A 23,050-nucleotide genomic window follows, 5' to 3' on the forward strand; every position below is an offset into this window, starting at 1 on the left:
AAGAATGACCAATCAATTTCACCGGAGATGTCCCAACTGCTTAAAGTCCAGAATCCAAACGTCTGCAGTTGGTGAGACTTACAACACAGTGGTCCGTAACGAGAGTACCATAGTTCTGTAAGCCAATCTACCGTTGCTTCGCAGACAACAACACGGCAAAAGAGGTCCAATATCAAGTTGCAAGCAAGACGGATAGGTGCGAAACCGATCATGAGTAGAACAAAGCTCTTAGGCATATTTACACTCAAGGTTTTGAATGACAGTGCGACACTACCCCACAGCGAAAATTCGAATACTTTGCAAAGAGCCTTTCATTGCTGAAACAATTATATTCAAACGCTACTGTTTGTCCTCATCGCCAAATGGTTCAATCAATGTTATTAATTTGTACACTTCATTACCTGCACGTTTCCACATAAGTTCTAACCTACGTTTTGATTATGATAATAGGAACATCAGAAAATGAACCACCAAGAGCGTGACTTCTCCATTGGTTTCAACAAAAACGACAATCTATTACTGCATCAATTCCTCCAGTAGTTAACTTTAAATTCAATTTTGTTCTGAAAAAACACAGCTGTCAACCTTCTGTTCGGATCTGTTTAATATGCAATATTTTGCCGGACCGCCGCACGTAGCATCCGTCATTCTTCGAAAAGAAAACCCCAGAAAAATGAGGAATTTTCGCAACAAGCAAAATCGAAAAATTTCATGCAACCTTCAAAGCAAGCCCCTTAAACCCTGCTGAACGAAAAATTAGATAGATGCGCCTAGTTCAACAAACCACTTGCGTTTCATCTCATAACAGCAGTGCATTTCTCTGTGTAAACAAAGTCATTAGACCTATGCTATTACGTCTTTATGTCGCCCAATTTTAGGGTTTTGTATACTTCTATACTCATGCATTTACAACTTCTACTCCTATTTATTATGTCTCTTTATTTTGTGTGTACAATACTATACGTTTCCTATAGAATTCCACTTGATCCCTCTTAAGCAATGTTTTAGGCGTGATATCACGAAGACACAACGACACGTACTATTTTCAAAACGAGCACGTTTTTCTATTGTATCCATTTTCTCCCCTGCAATTTTTGTGCACTATGTATTGGATATCCAAAGGTGAAATGACATTAGAATTCAAGATGAATGAAGATAACTAGAAACTGACTTTTCCAACGTTCATTGCATCCTATTTCTCATTATTTTTGCTCAAAGCTCTACAGACGAAGAAAGCGGACGTTCAACTTCTACAGAGAACAAAACAAAAACCACATTACTTCAGGCCTCGACTGCTGCTGATGGAGCACAGGTTCACTTAGCTTGCGGATTGGAGTCGTAGTGATGTTGGCTGCAACACGAGTGGATGGCAAGGCGCCTCGATGACCTAGAACCAAAACCAGAGTCAAAAATACATTGAGATTTTCCCAACAGGGGATCGTAAAAAGTGGAGTGGGAACAAGAGGGGAGTCGTAAGGGTCATATTCGATAGTTGTCTTTGGAACAAAATTGTAATATTTGAATAAAATGATTGAGGAAGCATGAATTTGAACTTGAACTTGTATACAAACCACAATATGGTAAAAGAATCTTATTCTTGATACTTCTGATAATGGAACTAGTGTGCTCCTTGAGCAAATCCTGATGATGGACAACTTAGCATTTTCTTACTGCTCCAAACTATGTATACCTGAAAACGTCGGGTTTGCTTTGCTGGTTTAAGCTATGCAAAATCGTATCCGGTATTTACAGTTACCTGTCAATATGAGGAAAAACCGTCGCATAATTGAATAAATGTGATACATTATAAATGACATGATGAAAAAAGTGGAGGTAATGAGACGGTAAATAAAGGATAAAGCATAGAGGATGGAATGTCTGTTAACCAATCCGCTTGGGATGCGTCACCACGTTCACTTCAATTCAGGATCGTTTGGGTTTTAAGAACACGTGCCTATGCTATGTAATGACTTGCGGGCTTCAGCCGATGTGTCAAGTCAGCCAAGTCTCCTTATCTCTCAAGTTTTTATCCTCTGATAAGTCTGGTACCAATTTGTTGACGCCGGAAGGCTGAAAGGCTTGGTTGGCACTATGGCGGTTTCAACTATCGATTGTGCGGTCACAGCGGAACCTCTTACCGACTTCGCTGCACCCGCTTCCGAATTGAAAATAAATCTTTTAAAATGCATGTAATTACCCAACAATTATGATTCTTTCAAAAAATTAATCTACTACCGCAGCAAACAAATATAAGCATTAAAATTATGGTAAAATTATTTCATATAAGAGAAATGAAGTAACCAGAGGTGACTTCGTATCGAGTATCAAGAGAAAAAACCATGAAAAGCAAACATCACTTCCTTTATAGCTTAAAGGCATCACCCCACGAATCTGAGGTGGTGCCGATTTCAGGTGGAGTATTCGTATACGGGATGGGAGACTGCGGAGAGGGAGGTGATTCCGTCCATTTCTTGCTAATTGCCGTAAAAAGCGGCCCGGAAGATGCAGCGCCGCACAAGACTGGCGCGCTCCAATCGAACCTCTTGTACAAAATGGTGCGCCAAAACGAATGAAGCCGTATCTTCCGGGCCGTTTTTTACGGCAATTAGGAAGAAATGGACGGAATCACCCTCCTCTCCGTAGTCTCCCATCCTGTATACGAATACTCCACCTGAAATCTGCACCACCTCAGATTCGTGGGGTGATGCCTTTAAACTTCTCTCCAGGAGTGCGTATCGTTAGAAACTTACACCTTCTGTGCCAACTTATCCTTAGTGGAAGGGCTGGCAACAGTGATCATTAATTGCGCTGCGCAGCCGTTAATAGCATCAGTAGAGCATTGCGTTGCTCCTAGCTCATGCCCACCCATCTTACCAATTCAGTTCGGTTACGTAGTATCCGCAAAGAAGCGTGAAACCTGCGGTAGTGAATTATTACAGTCACCCTTCAAATTTATAATGATAAAGAACAGCAACAATGAAGTATTTGTAGATCTTCAAGTGTAGCACAATGGTTGAAGTTTGAAATGTTTTCTGCTCCTCGCCTAACTTCTTTCTCAAACATGTTTTTGTCTTAACTTTGCATTTTATTAAATTGAAATTAATGAATTACTAAGTTACGGTCCATTCTCGCTCGATTGATCTTCTTCCTATTGAGGGTCTCATAAATTGCAAAAAATGGCTTGTAGGAGCACTACATCTCCGCAAGCACATCTTCGGGATAGTCAGGGGGATAGTCATAGTTATAATGACTGTACGGCTGCGTTTGAGAGTAATGGCTTGTTGAGCAAACCCTCACTTTATATGAAGTCCTCACGAAACTCTCACTTAATATGATGATTCGCATTTTTTGTGAGGTAAACGGATAACATTTCACTCATTGTTTCCTTATTTAAATAACTGATATTACCAAAGTTTGTCATATTGTTAGCTTTGTGCCCTTTTACCCTTCTCAGAGGCAAATTTTGCTAGTAATCGTATTGGAACCACGATTTCAGTGAGATAAACGGAGCTCAACGATCACAACGGGTATAACATATACCTGCTCTGGTTTACCGATAACCTATTCTGTAGGCACAAATTCGGCAGCACGTAATCAGCTGTGAGTTCCCAAGGACCGTTCTTCCACTTTTTCGGCACTATTACATCACGGCCAAATCAATATATTGAAGATCCGCCCATCTACTAGATTAGCTAGTGCGCACATTGGTGAGAGACACAATGACAATTGATTGTGGTGTTACTGGGGTGGGACAGCACGGTGCACTGAATCTTTCATTAAAACGATCAGGGATCAATCCCTGATACATGTTAAACTTCTGCATTCAGCGTAAAAGAGTTAAATGAGCATGTTTTTCACTCAACAATGATGACTTTTCATGAAACTACTCAAAAAAAAAAAGAAATTTCGACGACACGAGTTGCTGAACAACGACGATCACGGGACTTTCATGCGGTACAAGTTTGCAAGGTTGTATAGACAGACTTTTCTATATTTGTGCAAGACTTTTCGTTTGTACATTTTCTAGTTTTTTGGAACTTAGTTAAGAACAATATTAGTATACCACAAATATGACGTGGTATAGATTTGTTATAGATTTTTTAGGTATAGAGTTTTTGCACTGTAAACCGCCACTCTTGTGCACGCGCTACACCAACGAAGGAGCCTTCGAGCGCTAACAAGACCTTCTCACCAGCTTAATCAACTTAAACTAATGAATAGAACACTGAGGGGAACGGAATATGTATATGGAGGCGCGTTCAAACGCACCTCATGGAAACTAAAGTGATTCTCACGCCATTTCCTACGATGATCATCGAGAGATGAGAGGCACCGCATGGTTCTCCGCAATCTAAGACGGCGTATAAAAGCTTTCCCTGAGAAACCCATACCACGTCAGTCATGGTATACTGTCTTTAACCATTTTACAGCGCAAACATTCCTCTACAAAAAAAACACCCTAGGTTGCTTTTCTAGATCTTTTCGATACCATTGTTCTACTTTCTCTGTAAGTTTTAAATGCTTATTTCAACGCACCAAAATCCGCAATAAGCACTTGTTCTCAACAAAGGTAAGTGTTCTTCGCTTAAATCGCATCTAAATCGCACGTAAATGCTGCAAATTTATTTATCTTTACATTTATTTATTTACTTGTTTATATTTATTAATCTGCATTTGATTTATCCTCTATTCATTATATAGGAGGAGGAGGGGGAGGCTTAACCCTGACCACAGTTATTAATTATTTGAAACAGCAAGGGAAAAAAATCTAAGAACGGGCGTTAGACGCAAGTCACTAACTCACCCAAGCGTTCTTTGGTTACACTTCTGTCCCTCTCTCTACGTTCTTCCCGCTCTGATTGTCGCCGCCTGTCGTAGTTGGCAAGATCAGCAAGATGGGGAGCAGCCGGATGCGACGGAAGTGGTGATCGCTGAAAAGTATCCCATAAAACTTTCTTCAAAAGTTCAAAAGCACTGAATGAGAATCTTGGACGGAAAAATACTTAGATACTTAGGTCAGAAATCAGCCTTTGTTTTCTCTCTAAACCATCTCATTTTAAGAAAGCAGAGCATACAACCAATCTAGTGTTATACTGATACTTTATATACTGTATGTTATGACGGATTTACTGACGGGTTTGTCGAAGTATTGACGGCATTAATAGATGTATCGATAATCTATTAACGGGTGGACAATATATTTTTTCCTTATATTTAATTATTTTCTTTTATATATTCTTTGTGTTATATATTCATTATTTACATGCTATATTTTTCTATACACTTTGAAAAAATTGATGTTTGAAAGCAAGGACAGGTAGCTTTCTCTAAAGCTAAGGGTGAAGCATAGGTCTTTCTAGAAGCATCTTAGCCAAAGGTATATAAGAGGGAGGTGACCCTGATGAGCCACAGTTCCAACGCAAATAGATCCATGGCATTTTGGGTAATTTTTTCTACGAGTGGAAACAATCCCACACGGCACGTCAGGCGACCGCCACCATCAACGAAGCAACATCAGACTTCTTGCGGTGCCTGCTTTCACTGAGAAATAGAAAAAGGCTTTTTCTGTTAAAAAAATAAATTTGTATTTTTCCTAACAAAGCCTTTTTGGTCCTTTTTTTAAGAAATTGAAGCAATCAAGTAATGATGATGAATTGAAATGATCATTTCATAGTTCACTTTTCAGAGTCGTCAGTGCTACGCTTGGAGCGCAAATACTTTCCAAGTCTAGTACGTCAATACTACGCTTGGAGAGTATTTACATTTGATTTTACACCCGTATTCCTTGGAAACTGCCAAAATTTAAAAACATTACTCGAAGTATACGTTTCCCCCACCTTTTTTCTGCAACTAGAAATGATGTGCTAACATGAAATGACATGATCGTCCTCATGATACTAATAAAGATAAGTTACTATCTTCCAGAAGTGCAAAAGTTCGACTTTCCTTGAATCTTGGCATAGAGATTGCAACTTGTTGATAGTCGAATTTAAGCAACAGCCAAGATTGTTAACAAAATTTATTACGGCTAACGTTTCGGCGTTGTCGCCTTCGTCAGAGCCTGGAAAGTAAGAACATTTGCAATATATCCTCTCAAATGCCTCATCCAGAACAAGTCATCATCCCCTAGGATATTACACCCGGAAACAAAAACGAAAAAAGCCCAAATCGTTGTGCCTACCTTAGTAGCCGCGTTGCCGTGATGTTAGCGGATATCCGCGTGGTGCTATCGCTCCGCTAAATACTAATTAGGATGCGACCCGCATATGACCCCGTAGATCAAACCCGCAAAGGTCTTGATACAGAGCGAGCTCGTTGGTCACGGCTAAGCACTCTTCCTTTCTATTCATTTTTGGACCTTTTGCATTTATCCAAAACGCTTCTAAAGTTCTGCGAGCTATAATTTCGGGTTCGTACGATAGAATTGTGACAGCTACGCAGAAAGGAACTTTTCATGACATTGTCTGCGGTGAACTCCGAGGGGAGTTGCTGCATTCGATTGTTTCATCCCCCTTAGATGTTCTTTAATGCGAATACAAAGGGGGCGCCCTGTTTCGCCAATGTATTGGTCCCCACATGTTTTGCACGAAATTAGATAGACTACACCAGAGACCATGCAGTCCCCTTCCTTCCCGAATGGGCATATTACACAGTCTGGAGTGAGACAGAAGCGGTCGTACATTCTGTTTCGAACTAGTTGTTTTTTGAGATTTGTTGGAGGTATTTCCACAACTCTCACTTGGTCCTCGAGACCGCATTTCACCAGACTAGCCCGTATAGCTTTACTCAGGTCGTCGGTTATGAAGGGCAGGCAGAAATTGATCTTATTCGACTCAACCCGTGTGGCATATTCTTGCTGCGCACCAAGATCTGGCCTACGTGCTACATTACCAATGTAACCGTTAGAATTCGCGATGCGTTGCGCTAGGTTGATCGCATTGATCCGCTCCTGGACATCTGATGTCACCCTTACGGCTGTCCTAAACATGTTTTTAACCACAGATTTCTTAGTTTTCCAAGGGTGAGCGGAAAGACAATGAACTAAAATGTTTTTGCTGCTAAGTTTTCGGAACCATCGTGTCTTCCATTCACCATTGGACCACTGTATTTCTACATTGAGGAAGGACAGCCAATTTTCTTTGGGTTTCTCCTTTGTGAACCGTATGTAAGGGGACTGTTGGTTTAGAAGCTCGAAACAAGTGTCCATCTCGTCTTGAGTGGGGCATATAATGCAACAGTCATCAATATAACGGCAATACAGGAAAGGTTTCCGTTCCAGAATGGGTTGTTCTATTTTGGACATGAATGCAATGGCTAGTGTGGGAGCTATTCTTTGTCCCATGGCCAATCCCCTGACCTGTCTATAGTAGTTGCCGGCCCAACGAAAAATGGAGCACTTTAAGCATTCATCCAGGAGCGTCATAATTTGCCTTATGGAAAACCCGTGCAAGTCTAAGGTGTCCCGATGTTCTATGAGTAGCTCGAACACAGCTTGCATTGCAGCGCCGTTGGAAACATTTGTATAAAGCGATGTGACATCGAAAGATTCGATGACACATTCTTTTTCTGAACGCGCTCTTTTAAGCTGCTCAAGGAACATGTTGGTGTTGGATAGATGCGCGGGAACATACTTGAGCAATGGTGCAAGTATAGCGTTCAAAAGCCAAGATATTCTGTCCGTGGGGCCACCTACGTTGCCTATGATAGGACGTACTTTGAATACATCCGGGTCTTCTGAAAAGAAAGCAAAGGAAGAGAGTTTGTGTGTTTTTATTAGCAGGTATTGCTAATAAATGTATTATATGCCCCACTCAAGACGAGATGGACACTTGTTTCGAGCTTCTAAACCAACAGTCCCCTTACATACGGTTCACAAAGGAGAAACCCAAAGAAAATTGGCTGTCCTTCCTCAATGTAGAAATACAGTGGTCCAATGGTGAATGGAAGACACGATGGTTCCGAAAACTTAGCAGCAAAAACATTTTAGTTCATTGTCTTTCCGCTCACCCTTGGAAAACTAAGAAATCTGTGGTTAAAAACATGTTTAGGACAGCCGTAAGGGTGACATCAGATGTCCAGGAGCGGATCAATGCGATCAACCTAGCGCAACGCATCGCGAATTCTAACGGTTACATTGGTAATGTAGCACGTAGGCCAGATCTTGGTGCGCAGCAAGAATATGCCACACGGGTTGAGTCGAATAAGATCAATTTCTGCCTGCCCTTCATAACCGACGACCTGAGTAAAGCTATACGGGCTAGTCTGGTGAAATGCGGTCTCGAGGACCAAGTGAGAGTTGTGGAAATACCTCCAACAAATCTCAAAAAACAACTAGTTCGAAACAGAATGTACGACCGCTTCTGTCTCACTCCAGACTGTGTAATATGCCCATTCGGGAAGGAAGGGGACTGCATGGTCTCTGGTGTAGTCTATCTAATTTCGTGCAAAACATGTGGGGACCAATACATTGGCGAAACAGGGCGCCCCCTTTGTATTCGCATTAAAGAACATCTAAGGGGGATGAAACAATCGAATGCAGCAACTCCCCTCGGAGTTCACCGCAGACAATGTCATGAAAAGTTCCTTTCTGCGTAGCTGTCACAATTCTATCGTACGAACCCGAAATTATAGCTCGCAGAACTTTAGAAGCGTTTTGGATAAATGCAAAAGGTCCAAAAATGAATAGAAAGGAAGAGTGCTTAGCCGTGACCAACGAGCTCGCTCTGTATCAAGACCTTTGCGGGTTTGATCTACGGGGTCATATGCGGGTCGCATCCTAATTAGTATTTAGCGGAGCGATAGCACCACGCGGATATCCGCTAACATCACGGCAACGCGGCTACTAAGGTAGGCACAACGATTTGGGCTTTTTTCGTTTTTGTTTCCGGGTGTAATATCCTAGGGGATGATGACTTGTTCTGGATGAGGCATTTGAGAGGATATATTGCAAATGTTCTTACTTTCCAGGCTCTGACGAAGGCGACAACGCCGAAACGTTAGCCGTAATAAATTTTGTTAACAATCTTGGCTGTTGCTTAAATTCGACTACCAATAAGTTACTATGTCAGATCACGTAAACTGTTAACTACTATTTAAGCAGCCGTTAGCAGGCGTGTTTCCAATTTCTGAAGGAAAGATGTTAGCAAGCCGATGAGGCAAACGGTCACTGGAATAGACATGCAGCGGAGTAAATTGGGGTGGAACGCAATACACAACTTTCACGGGTATAAAACGGTTTACAACGTTTGGTTTACATCTCTGCGAACATAACTGGAGTCACTGCATCGGACCACTCCACCGCGGCAAAACAAGCAGGCTCCTGGAACCTATCCTACCCCTTACATCGCTTTCCGGCGCAGCTGTGCCAATTCGACGTCGTGAGACTCGTCCCACCTCATTTTACCGCTTTGCGGCGCCAGCCCACCCATCTAACGCCATTGTACACTGTTTTCTGAAATTTCGTTATATATATACCAGTCTGAACGTCCGGCAAAAGCCGTACTTCAGGCTTTCTGTGGTGTTCCCTTCGCTCCCCATCACTGATCAATGAAAATTAATAGTAGTGGAATTTTCAGCAAAATTAGAATTGTGTTTCTCTAACAACGCTTTCTTTTTTATAAATTAGGCGAAAGATTTCACAATTTTCTTTCTGAACGTATCAGTCCTACATTTGGAGAACATTCAAAAGTCAGCTTCAAACATTCCTTCAATATATATACCAATATAAAGTAACAACTGGAAAGCGTTACTGATTCCTCTTGTTTTCCCTAACAGTTATCATGTCAGAATAATGTCTTAACATAAAATTACGCGGAGGAAATCATATTCCTGAGAAAGATAACGTCCCACGTCAGATCATGTAAACTGTTGGCTACTATTTAAACAGTCGGTGTCATTCGGGTTTCCACCTTCCGAGGAACGCATTTAACCAACCTGAGGCAAACATACAAGGAAATGGAAACGCGGAGGAGTCACAGAGGTGAAAAGCAATGCGCACAGTGGCCACCGGGTTACGACGTCTCCCTCTTATTTCACACACATACATATATATATATATATATATATATATATATATATATATATATATATAATATATATATATATATATATATATATATATATATATACGTGACAGACTAAGCCCGTAAGACTACTACACTTTTATGTGGTGTTCTCTTCACTTGCCCTCACTGATCAATTAATCAAAATTAGTCAAGAATTGATAGTAGTGACGTTTTCTGTAAAATCAGAATTCTGTTTTTCTAACAACGCCTTTTTTTCTCCTTTTCTCTCCTAAATTTAGGTGGAAAATTTGAAAATTCCATAGTTTTCTTTCCACTCGCCTCAATTCTACATTTGAAGAACATTCGTACTTCAGTTTCAAATATCCCTTCGATACCAAACTAGTAAAAAAATTTTTAAGGCCGTTTCATTCGTGTTTTCACTTTCTGAGGAAGGCATGTTACCAACCAGCCGTCGGACCTGTCGCATGTTAACAACCTGGCGTTGGACCCATTGCACACCATTTCACAGCTATCTAGCGCCGGCGCACCATTTCGACACCGTGGGACTCGTCTCACCCCATTTTAATCGCTCTACAACGCTGTTAGACCCGTCGCACCCTTTTCTTTAATTTCGTTACACACACCACGCACACACGTGATAGGCTAAGCCCGTTATTATATAGCATTTAGAGAAATCTACTTTCCATAAAACATGGTGAAATCGAAAACAGTGGCGATTCTGTGAATTAAATACAAGTAAAATACTATAACATATAATACCAGTCTGAAGTCCGGCTTTAACCAGACATGCAGACTTTTTTGCTTGGTCCTCTTCGCTCGCTTCACTGATCAATTAATCAAAATTAATCAAAAATTAATGGTAGTGACATTTTCTGTAAAATCAGAATTCTGCGTTGTTTAGCTTGAAACACTCCTTCGATTCCAATACAATATGGACACAATTTTAAAGCATTACTCGAAGTAGGGGTTTTCTTCTTGTTTTTACCAACAGCTATCAAAAAATGATGCTTAACATAAAATGACGTGAACGACATCAACGTACTGATAAAGATAACGTTCCTCGTCAGATCATGTAAACTGTTGGCTACTATTTGAGCAGCCGGTTTAATTCGTGTTTCCACTTTCCGAGGTAGGCATAATACCAACCTGAGGAAAACGTGTAAGGAAAAGTCGCACGGAGGAATCATAAAGGTAAAAAGCAACGCGCGCAGAACCTTCTGCAACATGCACGCGAAGTTATTGCGCATCAATCCGGCGCAAGTAGACCCGTGTCTAATTCTTTAACTGCTTTACCACGCCAGCGCACCAATCCGACGCCAGTGGAACCGTCACGCCCCATTTTATAGCTATCTGGCGTCGGGTTGATGCGCCGAACCCGTTATTATATATCATGATTATATTATATCATATTATATATTATATTACCAGTCTGAACGTCCGGCTAAAGCCGGACTTCAGACTTTCTGTTGTGCTCTCCGCTTCTTCGATACCAATGTAATATAGACACGATTTGGAATCATTACTCAAAGTATAGGCTTCCCTCTTGTTTCCCTCAACCGTTATCACAGAATGATGTTTCACATATAATGCACATCATCGTACTGATAAAGATAGCGTTGCACATCAGATCACGTAAACAGTTGGCTACTGTTTAAGCAGCAGTTAGCAGTCTGAACGTCCGGCAAAAGCCGGACGTTCAGACTGCTAACTGCTGCATGAATAGTAATATAATATATAATATGATTAGCATTCGTGTTTCCACTTTCTGAAGAGGGGAGGAGTCGTAGAGGTGAAAAGCAATCCGGAAGGTGGATACAACCATGAACGTTTGTAACGTCCCATTTACTTTTTGCAAGATGCACACGAAGGTACTGCGCGATACTTCTACATCACGACACATAAATTTGACGCCGTGAGACCCGTCGCACCCCGTTTTATGGATATCTGGCGCCGGTACACCAATCCGACGCAGGTAGACTCGTCACACCTTATTTTATGGGTATCTGGTGCTGGCGCACCAATCCGACGCCGGTGGACCCGTCGCACCCCATTTTAGGGATATCTCGCGCCGGCGCACCAATCCGACGCCGGTGGACCCGTCGCATTATTATCATGATATATAATGAGGCTTGTTCTGTCACGTGTGTACGTGTATTCGATCTGATCTTGATTTTCAATCCGAAGCACGGTTATGTTACGAATGCTAATCATATATATTATATTACTATTTATGCAGCAGTTAGCATTGTGTTATTTTGTGCATCTCAGAACTTCCTCGCGTTACTTGATCAATCATGCTATGTAATAACGCGCTTTGTCCGTACGCGTGTGTGTATATGTGTATATGTGTACATGCGTATACGTGTATACGTGTGTGTATGTGCGTGCGTGCGTGTGTGTGTCAGTCACAAAATTCGAAAAGGTACGACGGATCCACCGGCGTCGGATGGGTTCGCCGGCATCGTAGAGCGGTAAAATGGGGTGCGACGGGTCCAGCGGCACAGGTTCGTGCGCCGGTGCCAGATAGCTACAGAATGGGTTGCGGCAGGTCCCGCATCATCGAAATGGTGCGCAATGAATTCGTGTGCATGTCGAAAAAGATTAATGGGACGTTGCAGCCGTTTCACAGCCGTGGCCACTAGGCGCGTTGCTTTTCACCTTTATGACTCCTTCGCCCGTCTAATTGCACGTTTACCACAAGTTGGTAGCGTGCCTTCTTCAGAAAGTGAAAACAGGAATGCAAACGGCTGATTAAACAGTAGCGAACAGTTTACATTACACGTGGAAAGTTATCTTTACCGTACGATGATGCCGCTCACGACTTTTTATGTTAGAGCATCATTCTGTGATAACTTCTGGAGGAAAACAGAGGAAAGTCCATACTTCGAGTAATGCTTTTAAATTGGATCGATATGGTTGTGGTATCGAAGGAGTGTTTGAAACTAGATTTTGAGTGTTCTCCAAATGTAGAACTGACGTGTTTAGAAAGAAAGCTATGGAATCTTTCGCCATTTTCTTTATAATAACAAAGACGAAGAAAGTGTTGATAGAAAACAGAAATCTAACTTCACAGAGAATATTACTACTATTAATTTTCATTGATCCGTGAAGGCGAGTGAAGAAAACACCACAGAAAGTCTGAAGACCGGCTTTAGCCGGACATTCAGGCTGGTATATTATAACGGACTTATTCTGTAACGTGTATCTGTCTGTGTGCGTCAGTCACGAAATTTCAAAAAGGGAGTACGATAGGACCCACAGCGTCAAATTGGTGCGCCTGCATGAGATAGCTATAAAATGGAGTGCGACGGGTTCTACGGCATCGAATTGATGTGCCGTACTGCAGTAGTGTAGCGTGAGTTCGTGAAATAGAAACGCGGGCAGTGTGCCACGGGTAATGAAACGGAGGCAACGTCCCATTTACCTTTTACGGCATGCACACGAAGTTATTGTTCGCTACTGTTTAAGCAGCCATTTGCATTCCTGTTTCCACTTTATTTCATTCCTCAGAAAGTGGAAACAGAAATGCAAACGGCTGATTAAACAGTAGCGAACAGTTAACATTACACGTGGAAGGTTATCTTTATCGTACGATGATGCTGCTCGCGACGTTTTATGTTAGAACATCATTCTGTGATCACTGCTGGCGGGAAACAGGAAGAAAAGCCACAGTTAGGGTAATGCTTTCGATTCGTGTCTACATTACACTGATATCGAAGGAGTGCTTGAAGTTGAAGTTTGAATGTTCTTCAAAACTGCGTGTAGAACTGCGTTTAGAAAGAAGATTGTGAAATGTTTCGCCTAAATATTGGAAAAAAAGAAGAAAGCGTTGTTAGAAAAACATAATTCTAATTTTACAGAAAGTGCCGCCACTACTAATTTTCATTTATTAGTGAAGGCGAGTAAAGTGCCACAGAAAGTGTGAAGTCCGGCTGAAGCCGGACTTCACACTTTCGGTGGCGCCAACTGTCAAGACTTACCTGATGATGACTGACAGGTCGTTGACGGCGCTCCGCTTCTCTACGAATATCGCTGCTTGGAGGACGATTCGCTGCAACCTGGGCACGGACTTTCACAGCTTCTTCTCGAATACGACCGTCTGCGCCGTACCTAATAAAAAAAGTTCTTAACTGATAAGGAGAAGTTATATGTAAAAACAGAAAAAAAGAACAACAATAATCTGAAAAGATGTTCATAAACAATGTGTCGTAGTGTGTTAATATTTTGCTTGCTTTGGAACTACATAAAAACCTGTACTCTTGTACGTCGATCCTTCAAAAAGAGAAGCATGAGCAATGTCTGCAAAGAAATGCTGTGCAAATAAAGCGACAAGAAACCCTTAACTGCAAGATTTTTGTTTTTTTTAAATTATTTTTAGGTTTTGTTGCCGGAAGATTTTATCCTAGAAATGTAAAGAATATCTCTCTATTGTCGGTGGTGTTTTATTTACCAGCTTTAGTTAAATTGGTTAGTTTAGCAAAATCATGAAACGTACGGCGCGTAGTGAGAAAGATGATGAACGACGCTAAGAAACTTGTTTCTCATTCATGAGATATTTATTGCAAAGACCTCTCGCAGCACAAATCTTCTAGTTGGGGCGCATCACTTAGCGTATACCAGAAACCAAGGTATTTACGGTCACAGCAACGAAAGGCGTATTTGCGACGATATGTACAGATTTCCATTTTTCTTATCTTACTACTATTGTAGCATCATTAACAAGACAGCCTCATCTGCAAAACAATTAAGAACAGGCTTTCTTATCCAGAAGGTGCCAACTCACCACCACCGGATTTTGCTTATCTAAAAACCTAAGGTTACAACTTTTGTCTGGCACCGGTTTCGATTTCATAGCGTAAAAGGTCTTTAGTGATCCCTTTTTAAGAGCAACAAAAAGATGGTCTCACAACAAATTTCATAAGTTAGCTGGGAAGATATTTCCTTCTTTTCTCAATTTCATGTCATGTTCTTAACTAGTATTGTTATCTGAGAAAATAGAGTGAAATAATAGTAACAATAACAGAGTATAGGATGAGTAGTAACGATGAATGAAAAACGTCCGGCTAAATCCGGACTTCAGACTTTCTGGTGTGTTTGCTTCGCTCGCCTTCATTCATCGACTAAAATTAATAATAGGGCCGTTTTCTGTGACATTAGACTTGTGTACCTCTCTTCACCTTCTTTATCATAATTAAAGGCGAAAGATTCCATTGCCATCTTTCTCAGCGCGTCAGTTCCACATTTGGAGAACATTCAAACTTCAGCTTCAAACACTCCTTACCAATATATAATGGACAAAATTTGAAAGCATTACTCACAATATGATTTTCCTCTTGTTTCTCCCCAACAGTTATCAAAGAATGATGTTTCGGCATAGAATGACGTGAAAGACATCATCCTACTGATAAAGATAACATTCTACGTCAGATCATGTAAACTCTTCGCTACTATTTAAGCAGCCGTTTGCACGCGTGTTTCAACTTTCTGAGGAAGGCATGTTACCAACTTGCGGCAAACGTGCAATTAGACAGGCGAAGGAGTCATAAAGGTGAAAAGCAACGCGCCTAGTGGCCACGGCTGTGAAACGGCTGCAACGTCCCATTAATCTTTTTCGACATGCACACGAACTTATTGCCCACCATTTCGATGATGCGGGACTCGTCACACCCCCCCCCCCCCCTTTTATACCTATCTGGGGCCTTCGCACCAATCCGACGCCGCATGACTCGTCACACCCACCCCCCAAGCATGATGATGCTATACTTGTGATCAAATTACTGATACCATCTCATCAATCATAAATGCGGAAAGCACCCTGTTAGGTGCGTTTAAGGAGGGTCAAGCGGATTTTCGATCATGCCTTGGCAGAGCAATTAGCGATAGTGTGTATCCTAAAGGAATTTGCCTTTGTTGCTACTTGGGTTAACTTGTAATCGTACCAGAATCAAGAGAAATCCTCACGTGAAATATGAGATAAGGATGCATCTAATAAGTTACGTATATGAAGATTTTCTTTGAAAACGGAACATTTCAGCTTTCAAAAGTGATGGGAATGAGGATTACCGTTATCCTGTAAGTTTCAAGCATTTTTGTAGCATAATTTTTTTCCGGACATAGGGATCTTCTCTGACCTCTTGGAACTTAGAGGAAGAAAAAGAGTTCATTTGATATAATTTCTAGACTTTCTGAAGTTAATACCAAGACAAAGCTCGCTCCCGCTCTCTTATTGGGACATCACACAAAATGACATGTACTTTTAACTACATTGTTCTTTAACTTATACAGTGATTTCGACAACTTGCGCCATTCTTATTTACTAATTTCCTTATAACTGTTTAGTTCTCTGCGTCTTTTTTGCCAGAAGAGCATCTAAGACGGTTGTCTGGGCATCCACAAATTTGGACATCTCGTTAGAAGAGCACGTAGATCAATTGCAGTCCCTGATTTTTTTTTCTATCTTATACTGTCAAAATCAACAACTCGATTATTGCCCATGTTCGACTGTCTTTGAATCTCGGCATGTTGAAACGTAGTTTTAACTGATTTCCTTGAGCTGTGGCCAAGATTGGTATCGATCTTTATTAAACAGCGGCTAACGTTTCGGCGATCTCGCCTTCGTCAGAGCCTGGAAAACTCAAAGCCATTAGTGACCTATCCCCTCAAGCGCCTCATCACCCTACAGAAAGCACCCAAACGGTAAGCAAACTCAAACAGCAACACATAGACTAGTACTTACCTCATTAGCTAGACTTGTTAACTCAGCAGACCACCACGTACCACAACTACGAGTCACAAGGGTTTTTATATAGGGACCTCACGGCCCGCCCCGTAGATCAGAACCCACATAAGTCTTGATACGGGGATAACTCGTTTGTGGTAGCAATGCAGTCATCTTTCCCGTTCATTTTTGGACTTTTGGCAGCTATCCAAAATGCCTCTAGTATTACGTGCTGTGATCTCGGACTCGAACGATAGTGTAGTAATCCCTACCTCTACTTCGGAGTTTGGATGACATATTCTACGGTGTGCTCCAAGTGGGGTGAAGGTTTTTGATTTTGCGAGTCCATCTAGATGCTCCTTGACCCTAATACACAATGGGCGTCCCGTTTCCCCTATATAATCGTCACCGCACAACCTGCACGTGATACGATACACCGCTCCCGATATCACGCAATCACCCTCTCTGCCATACGGGCAGACCACGTAGCTGGGAGTTGTGCAGAGTCGATCATACACACGGTTACGTACCAGCTTCGCCTTGAGGTTTGCTGGAGGTATTTCCACAACCCTCACGTCATTCCTTAGACCCGCTTTTGTAGACAGCCCCGTACTGCTCTGCTCATATCATCAGATATATAAGGTAAACAGAAAGGGATCTTCTCTGAGCCATCCACTACGTTGGGTCTTCGAGAGGGATACCGTGCTTGTCGGGAAGCACCATCTCCAGCTGGGTACCCATTGGACATTGCTACTTTATGGGCCACATTTGTTAAATTGTTTGTTTTTGTTAAATCTGTTATAGGTAACATGTACAGAACGGCGGCAAGAGTCTCATCGAGTAGCCAGGAAAAAGCATGGTCTATAAATATGGCCCATAAAGTAGCAATGTCCAATGGGTACCCAGCTGGAGATGGTGCTACCCGACAAGCACGGTATCCCTCTCGAAGACCCAACGTAGTGGATGGCCCAGAGAAGATCCCTTTCTGTTTACCTTATATATCTGATGATATGAGCAGAGCAGTACGGGGCTGTCTACGAAAAGCGGGTCTAAGGAATGACGTGAGGGTTGTGGAAATACCTCCAGCAAACCTCAAGGCGAAGCTGGTACGTAACCGTGTGTATGATCGACTCTGCACAACTCCCAGCTGCGTGGTCTGCCCGTATGGCAGAGAGGGTGATTGCGTGATATCGGGAGCGGTGTATCGTATCACGTGCAGGTTGTGCGGTGACGATTATATAGGGGAAACGGGACGCCCATTGTGTATTAGGGTCAAGGAGCATCTAGATGGACTCGCAAAATCAAAAACCTTCACCCCACTTGGAGCACACCGTAGAATATGTCATCCAAACTCCGAAGTAGAGGTAGGGATTACTACACTATCGTTCGAGTCCGAGATCACAGCACGTAATACTAGAGGCATTTTGAATAGCTGCCAAAAGTCCAAAAATGAACGGGAAAGATGACTGCATTGCTACCACAAACGAGTTATCCCCGTATCAAGACTTATGTGGGTTCTGATCTACGGGGCGGGCCGTGAGGTCCCTATATAAAAACCCTTGTGACTCGTAGTTGTGGTACGTGGTGGTCTGCTGAGTTAACAAGTCTAGCTAATGAGGTAAGTACTAGCCTATGTGTTGCTGTTTGAGTTTGCTTACCGTTTGGGTGCTTTCTGTAGGGTGATGAGGCGCTTGAGGGGATAGGTCACTAATGGCTTTGAGTTTTCCAGGCTCTGACGAAGGCGAGATCGCCGAAACGTTAGCCGCTGTTTAATAAAGATCGATACCAATCTTGGCCACAGCTCAAGGAAATCAGTTAAAACAACTCGATTATTTCAGTGATGGTGTCGGATTACAAAACAACCATTGCACCTTTGATCAAAATCAATATAAATGAAATCCTACAGAATACGAGGATCCTGCACTACAGTGGCTAGGTGATACAAATCTTCATTTGAATCGAACCGTGCTAGAGAAATTTCATAGCAACCATAGTGAATGTTAGCCGACCCCTTTGCTGCGCGGCAAAGGAGCCGATCAATCGTCAACCGATCCCTCGATCAGTTGACAATCAGCCACGGTCAACCAAAATTGAGTTGGCTTACCGATCTAATAGCTGCCACTGTAGCCCATCCTGTGGTCCTCTCGAGTCGCCCGCTTGTGGGCTACCAGCCGAAGAAAATACCAGAGCGGATTTAGACCGCGCAAAAATAGATCAGAAAGATCAAAAACCGCGAATAATATAGTGCAAACTTTGTACTTCACAGTGGCGTACAAATTACGGGTTTGATCTCGTGTTTCAATACGAGAAAATGTACAAAGTTAATATCAGCTCATTATCTCTTGTATACACATGTTATCAGTTATGTCCATACACGTATGCACAATGCACAAAAGCATATTATCCCGGTCGGCTCTGTCAAAGATATTATCTTGGTACTTGGACAAAGTACTCCAATTACAACGATGTACCTTCTCGGGTGCCCGCAGTCAATTACAACTTTTTTATTACGCACTCAAAAGCACTTTGGCGCACCATCAAGAGCAGAGAAACTTACATCTAGGCTATTCGTTGAGGGCGGATTCAAGATACGGACCATCTGAACACGTATAAATAGTGGTGAAAAGTATCAAAGAAACACAAAATCATGTCGTCTTCCGCTGATGCTATGCTCTCCTCCCTGGACGATCTGGACAGATGCGACATCGCCACACTACTGCATCATCTGCTCCCCCGCCTCGACAGTCTTGAAAAGGCTTGCCAAACGCTGCTGGAAAGGACTGCTCCGAAGTCCAGCTGCTTGTTTTGCACTGTGAACGAGAATCGTGACAATCACCATTCCGGGAGATGTTCACGGTTCCCGGATCCAATCTCCAAAACAGCACAGGCGACAAAGCTGAACCTGTGCCTCCTCTGCCTAAAAACGGCACACGAGGACGCATGTGGAGTGAAGTGTGGAAATTGTGATCTTGGCCACAATTTCCTGCTTTGCTCCTCCAAAAGACCGCAGCCTCCCACAAAGCGGCCATACATGAAATAAGCACTCTCTCAACGCCAACCGTGAACGCCGTCATCGTCATCAACAAGCTACAAGCTGTCATCAATGCACCTGCACCAAGCCGAATTCTCAAGTCACCATCAGCAATCCACTATCAACTCAACGTCAGCCCACCACCCACGCCACTCCACAAAACTCCGCAACAGTCGAGCCGTACGAAGGAAAACATTTGTCGAAGTAGAATTTGTTTCGTAAATTATTACTTTGTGCTGTTGTCGCTCGCGGCAGTATCATCGACGCCGATGATGTATAAGGTGCCGTTCGCGGTTATGCTTATTCTAGCTTATAATACTACTTGTACGGTCCAAGAGCGCGGCAAACAACGCTCTGCCCATTCTTTCATCCAATCCTATTGCTGGCTATTGTTCTGCTCGCCTGTATTCACATAATAAAGACATTTCACTGAACCACCGCTTTTTGGTCTGTTCAAATAAGGTTATAAAATACCCTAAAGTCTTTAGTCACCCACTCAAACAGTTTGGTGCATCGGCTAAAATAAGCCATTACTCTCTCGCGCCAAAGAGTAACATCTTTGAGGCCAGGAAAAAGAGACCAGCTCATTGAGCAACTTCTACGGTCAAACCAAAGACCGTGAATCGCATCAGATTCATCCCAGTAATTGGGCAAAAAGTCGTTCCCCTACAAACGTAACTGGAACGCAGATCACTGTCAAGAAACAGTTGATCAGACCTCTGTCAAAAGCTACAGTAGGTCGAGCGAAGTTTATCGCATTTGCACGTGCATAAAGAAAGAAATGGCACTGCATTTTCATAGAACACCAAGTTCTAGGTAGTTCTCAGCGCAACGACGCTAAAAACTTTAGTATCCCGTTACAGAGAATACACTAAACAAGTTGAGTACTCAGCAAAAGATGAGGAAACTTATCAGAAATGCCGGTCAGCCACAGCACTTTTACAAAGTAGCATAAGGCAAATGAAAGAGGCAAGAGAAAACCTCCAAGAATTATATAACGAGATTAGAGATGAGTATAAAAACTGCAAAAACAAGTCTGAAAGGAAGGATTTGATGATTGGAATTGAACAAATAGATTAAGAATCGCAGCTACAATCTGCGATAGCTGAAGCAAACGACCTAACGTTCATGCTAATAACGTGCCTCGACGAAACAAGAAATATGCGCGAAAATATAGAAATCAAACTGGGATACATGTCCCTAAAGCCCCAAAGAGACAATAACGTCAACAATGATGTAAACGAAGGGGATGGTGAAATTGATAATACAAATGAAAATTATGTGAGAGACACCACAATGCCATCTTGCTCGCAAGACGCATCAAATTCAGCACCCACATGCAATAGCGGCACAGCCAAAAGGACGCTGAGGTCAATAAAACCTCCACAAGCCACTCACACAGTTTGGTCAAACTGTTTGAGTGGGTGACTAGAGACTTTAGGGTATTTTATAACCGTGTTTGAACAGACCAAAAAGGGGTGGTTCAGTGAAATGTCTTTATTATGTGAATACAGGTGAGCAGAACAAGAGCCAGCAATAAGATTGTATGAAAGAATGGGCAGAGCGTTGTCTGTCGCACTCTTGGACCGTACAAGTAGTATTATAAGCTAGAATAACCATAACCGCGAACGGCACTTTATACCACGTCCCTTATATATCATCGGGGTCGATGATACCTGGGAAGATAAAGCAAAATCTTCTGGATCAACCACGCCCAGAGTATAAGTTCGTTGATGAGAAGATTGCTATTTTTCAAACCAAAAATATGGACGACAAACCGTAATGAGCACAATTGTAATAATGCTAGATTGTATTTGACAATAGACAATCGTTGTAAGTAGGCTCTATATAAGTAAATAAAAATAAAAATAAATGTATACACATACAATTTATAAGTCACGAGTGTAGTTGCCGTGCATTTGCGTAGGCACTCAAAACGCCGCGGTAGAGGCAACAATTGGAACCGAGTTGGGAGCGTCACAAACTGCAGCGATGTGTGGTACCAGCAAAGGTTTCACCACGCTAATACCCGCTACGCTCCACCGAAGCGGCTTTGGCAGTGGCGTATGTGCTTCATGTCGTTTTGACCCTACTATACATGAATTTTCCTCTTAATTCACTTTGCTCACTGTCCAACCAATGCTATAGTTCATTGCGTATTCAGCACTTACATTAGTGAATTCAGAATTCAAAAGTTTGAATTTTATCACTATCTAAACGTTCCCGTTTGTAAAATGGCAGCAATCCTACTGTTATAAATTGAAGTAGATTGATCTGCCGGAAGATGATCCAGTACAAGCACTTACATTACTGGAAAAGGAATTGCCTCTCGGCCCTCTAAGCTGACTCAGCACAGTTGGATGTCAACAGCGGAGTGTGAGACAGTGATCCAGAGTTGCCCTTATACAAAAGTAAAGTAAACCCGTTAAAGAAGCTCACTCGAACAATTTCGAGTAAGGTTTCGCCTTTTTCATTAAAACTCAGCCACAAATTGGAAGGTAAACGTAAGATGAGGATAATAGCATCATCTGTTGGAGAGGATTCCTGTGCTCCACTTATGTGCGTGATCGCTGGTCATGGGTGCCCGTATGTCACGGCTTTATCGCGGCGCTCTGGTGTCCGCGTACATGGGGCGTGTTCCCTTCAATTACGGTTCAGTTACCTATGCTTGAGGAAACCTGACACTTAAATGTTATCGCGAGTGTCTGATTGCGCGCTCTGCCCCGAAATTTCGCAGCAGGGATAAACGGAGCGAGTTTACGCCAAAAAAGCAGCAAGTTATATAGTAAATCAGTTTGATAACTCGAAACTAGGACAAAGGGTCTATGAGTGCTCCATGAGTGTCGTCAAAAGGTTATTGGTTTAGTTGGTGGCATGATCCTTTCAGAAAGACAACACAACAAATACCTGAACGCGTGATGGTGAGGACTTCCTGCTGGTGGCCTCTCATTATCTGTTATATTCGGAACTATCCTTTTAAGCTGTTGAGCGCCAGCATGTTCGAAAACCCCTCGACTGGCCTCTTGAATTCGTTGAAATCCCTTGCGTAGAGTGTTGTCCACCGGAATCATCGATGCCGCTTCCGAATCTGAAATTTTAGAGAGTACACTCATGTCTTCGAACGCAAAAAGATTTGGAGAGGACGTGTATCTGAACAGTGCTCATGCATGCGCAAAAGACTTGAGATCGATGCGAACAGCCAATGCCCTCTTGAATGAGCACCACTCAAAATTAAATTTCGAGGCTATAAGTGCGCATGTAAAAAAGATTTTATTT

General features: G+C 42.3%; 1 protein-coding gene across 2 annotated transcripts in view; it reads right to left on the minus strand.

The window, feature by feature from the left end:
• The window catches only part of RB195_024148 (uncharacterized protein), a gene marked incomplete at both ends in the record, with an annotated part of 87,559 nt that overhangs the window by 19,375 nt on the left and 45,134 nt on the right, over positions 1 to 23,050 (minus strand). For both annotated transcript variants that reach the window (XM_064211823.1, XM_064211822.1), the window contains 4 exons: positions 1,281 to 1,387; positions 4,805 to 4,931; positions 14,006 to 14,135; positions 22,682 to 22,862. In XM_064211823.1, the coding sequence (XP_064067703.1) occupies positions 1,281 to 1,387; positions 4,805 to 4,931; positions 14,006 to 14,135; positions 22,682 to 22,862 (545 nt within the window). The remainder of the gene's footprint in view (positions 1 to 1,280; positions 1,388 to 4,804; positions 4,932 to 14,005; positions 14,136 to 22,681; positions 22,863 to 23,050) is intronic.

Source organism: Necator americanus, chromosome X (assembly GCF_031761385.1).
Source record: "Necator americanus strain Aroian chromosome X, whole genome shotgun sequence".
In the NCBI taxonomy this organism is placed as follows: Eukaryota; Metazoa; Nematoda; class Chromadorea; order Rhabditida; family Ancylostomatidae; genus Necator; species Necator americanus.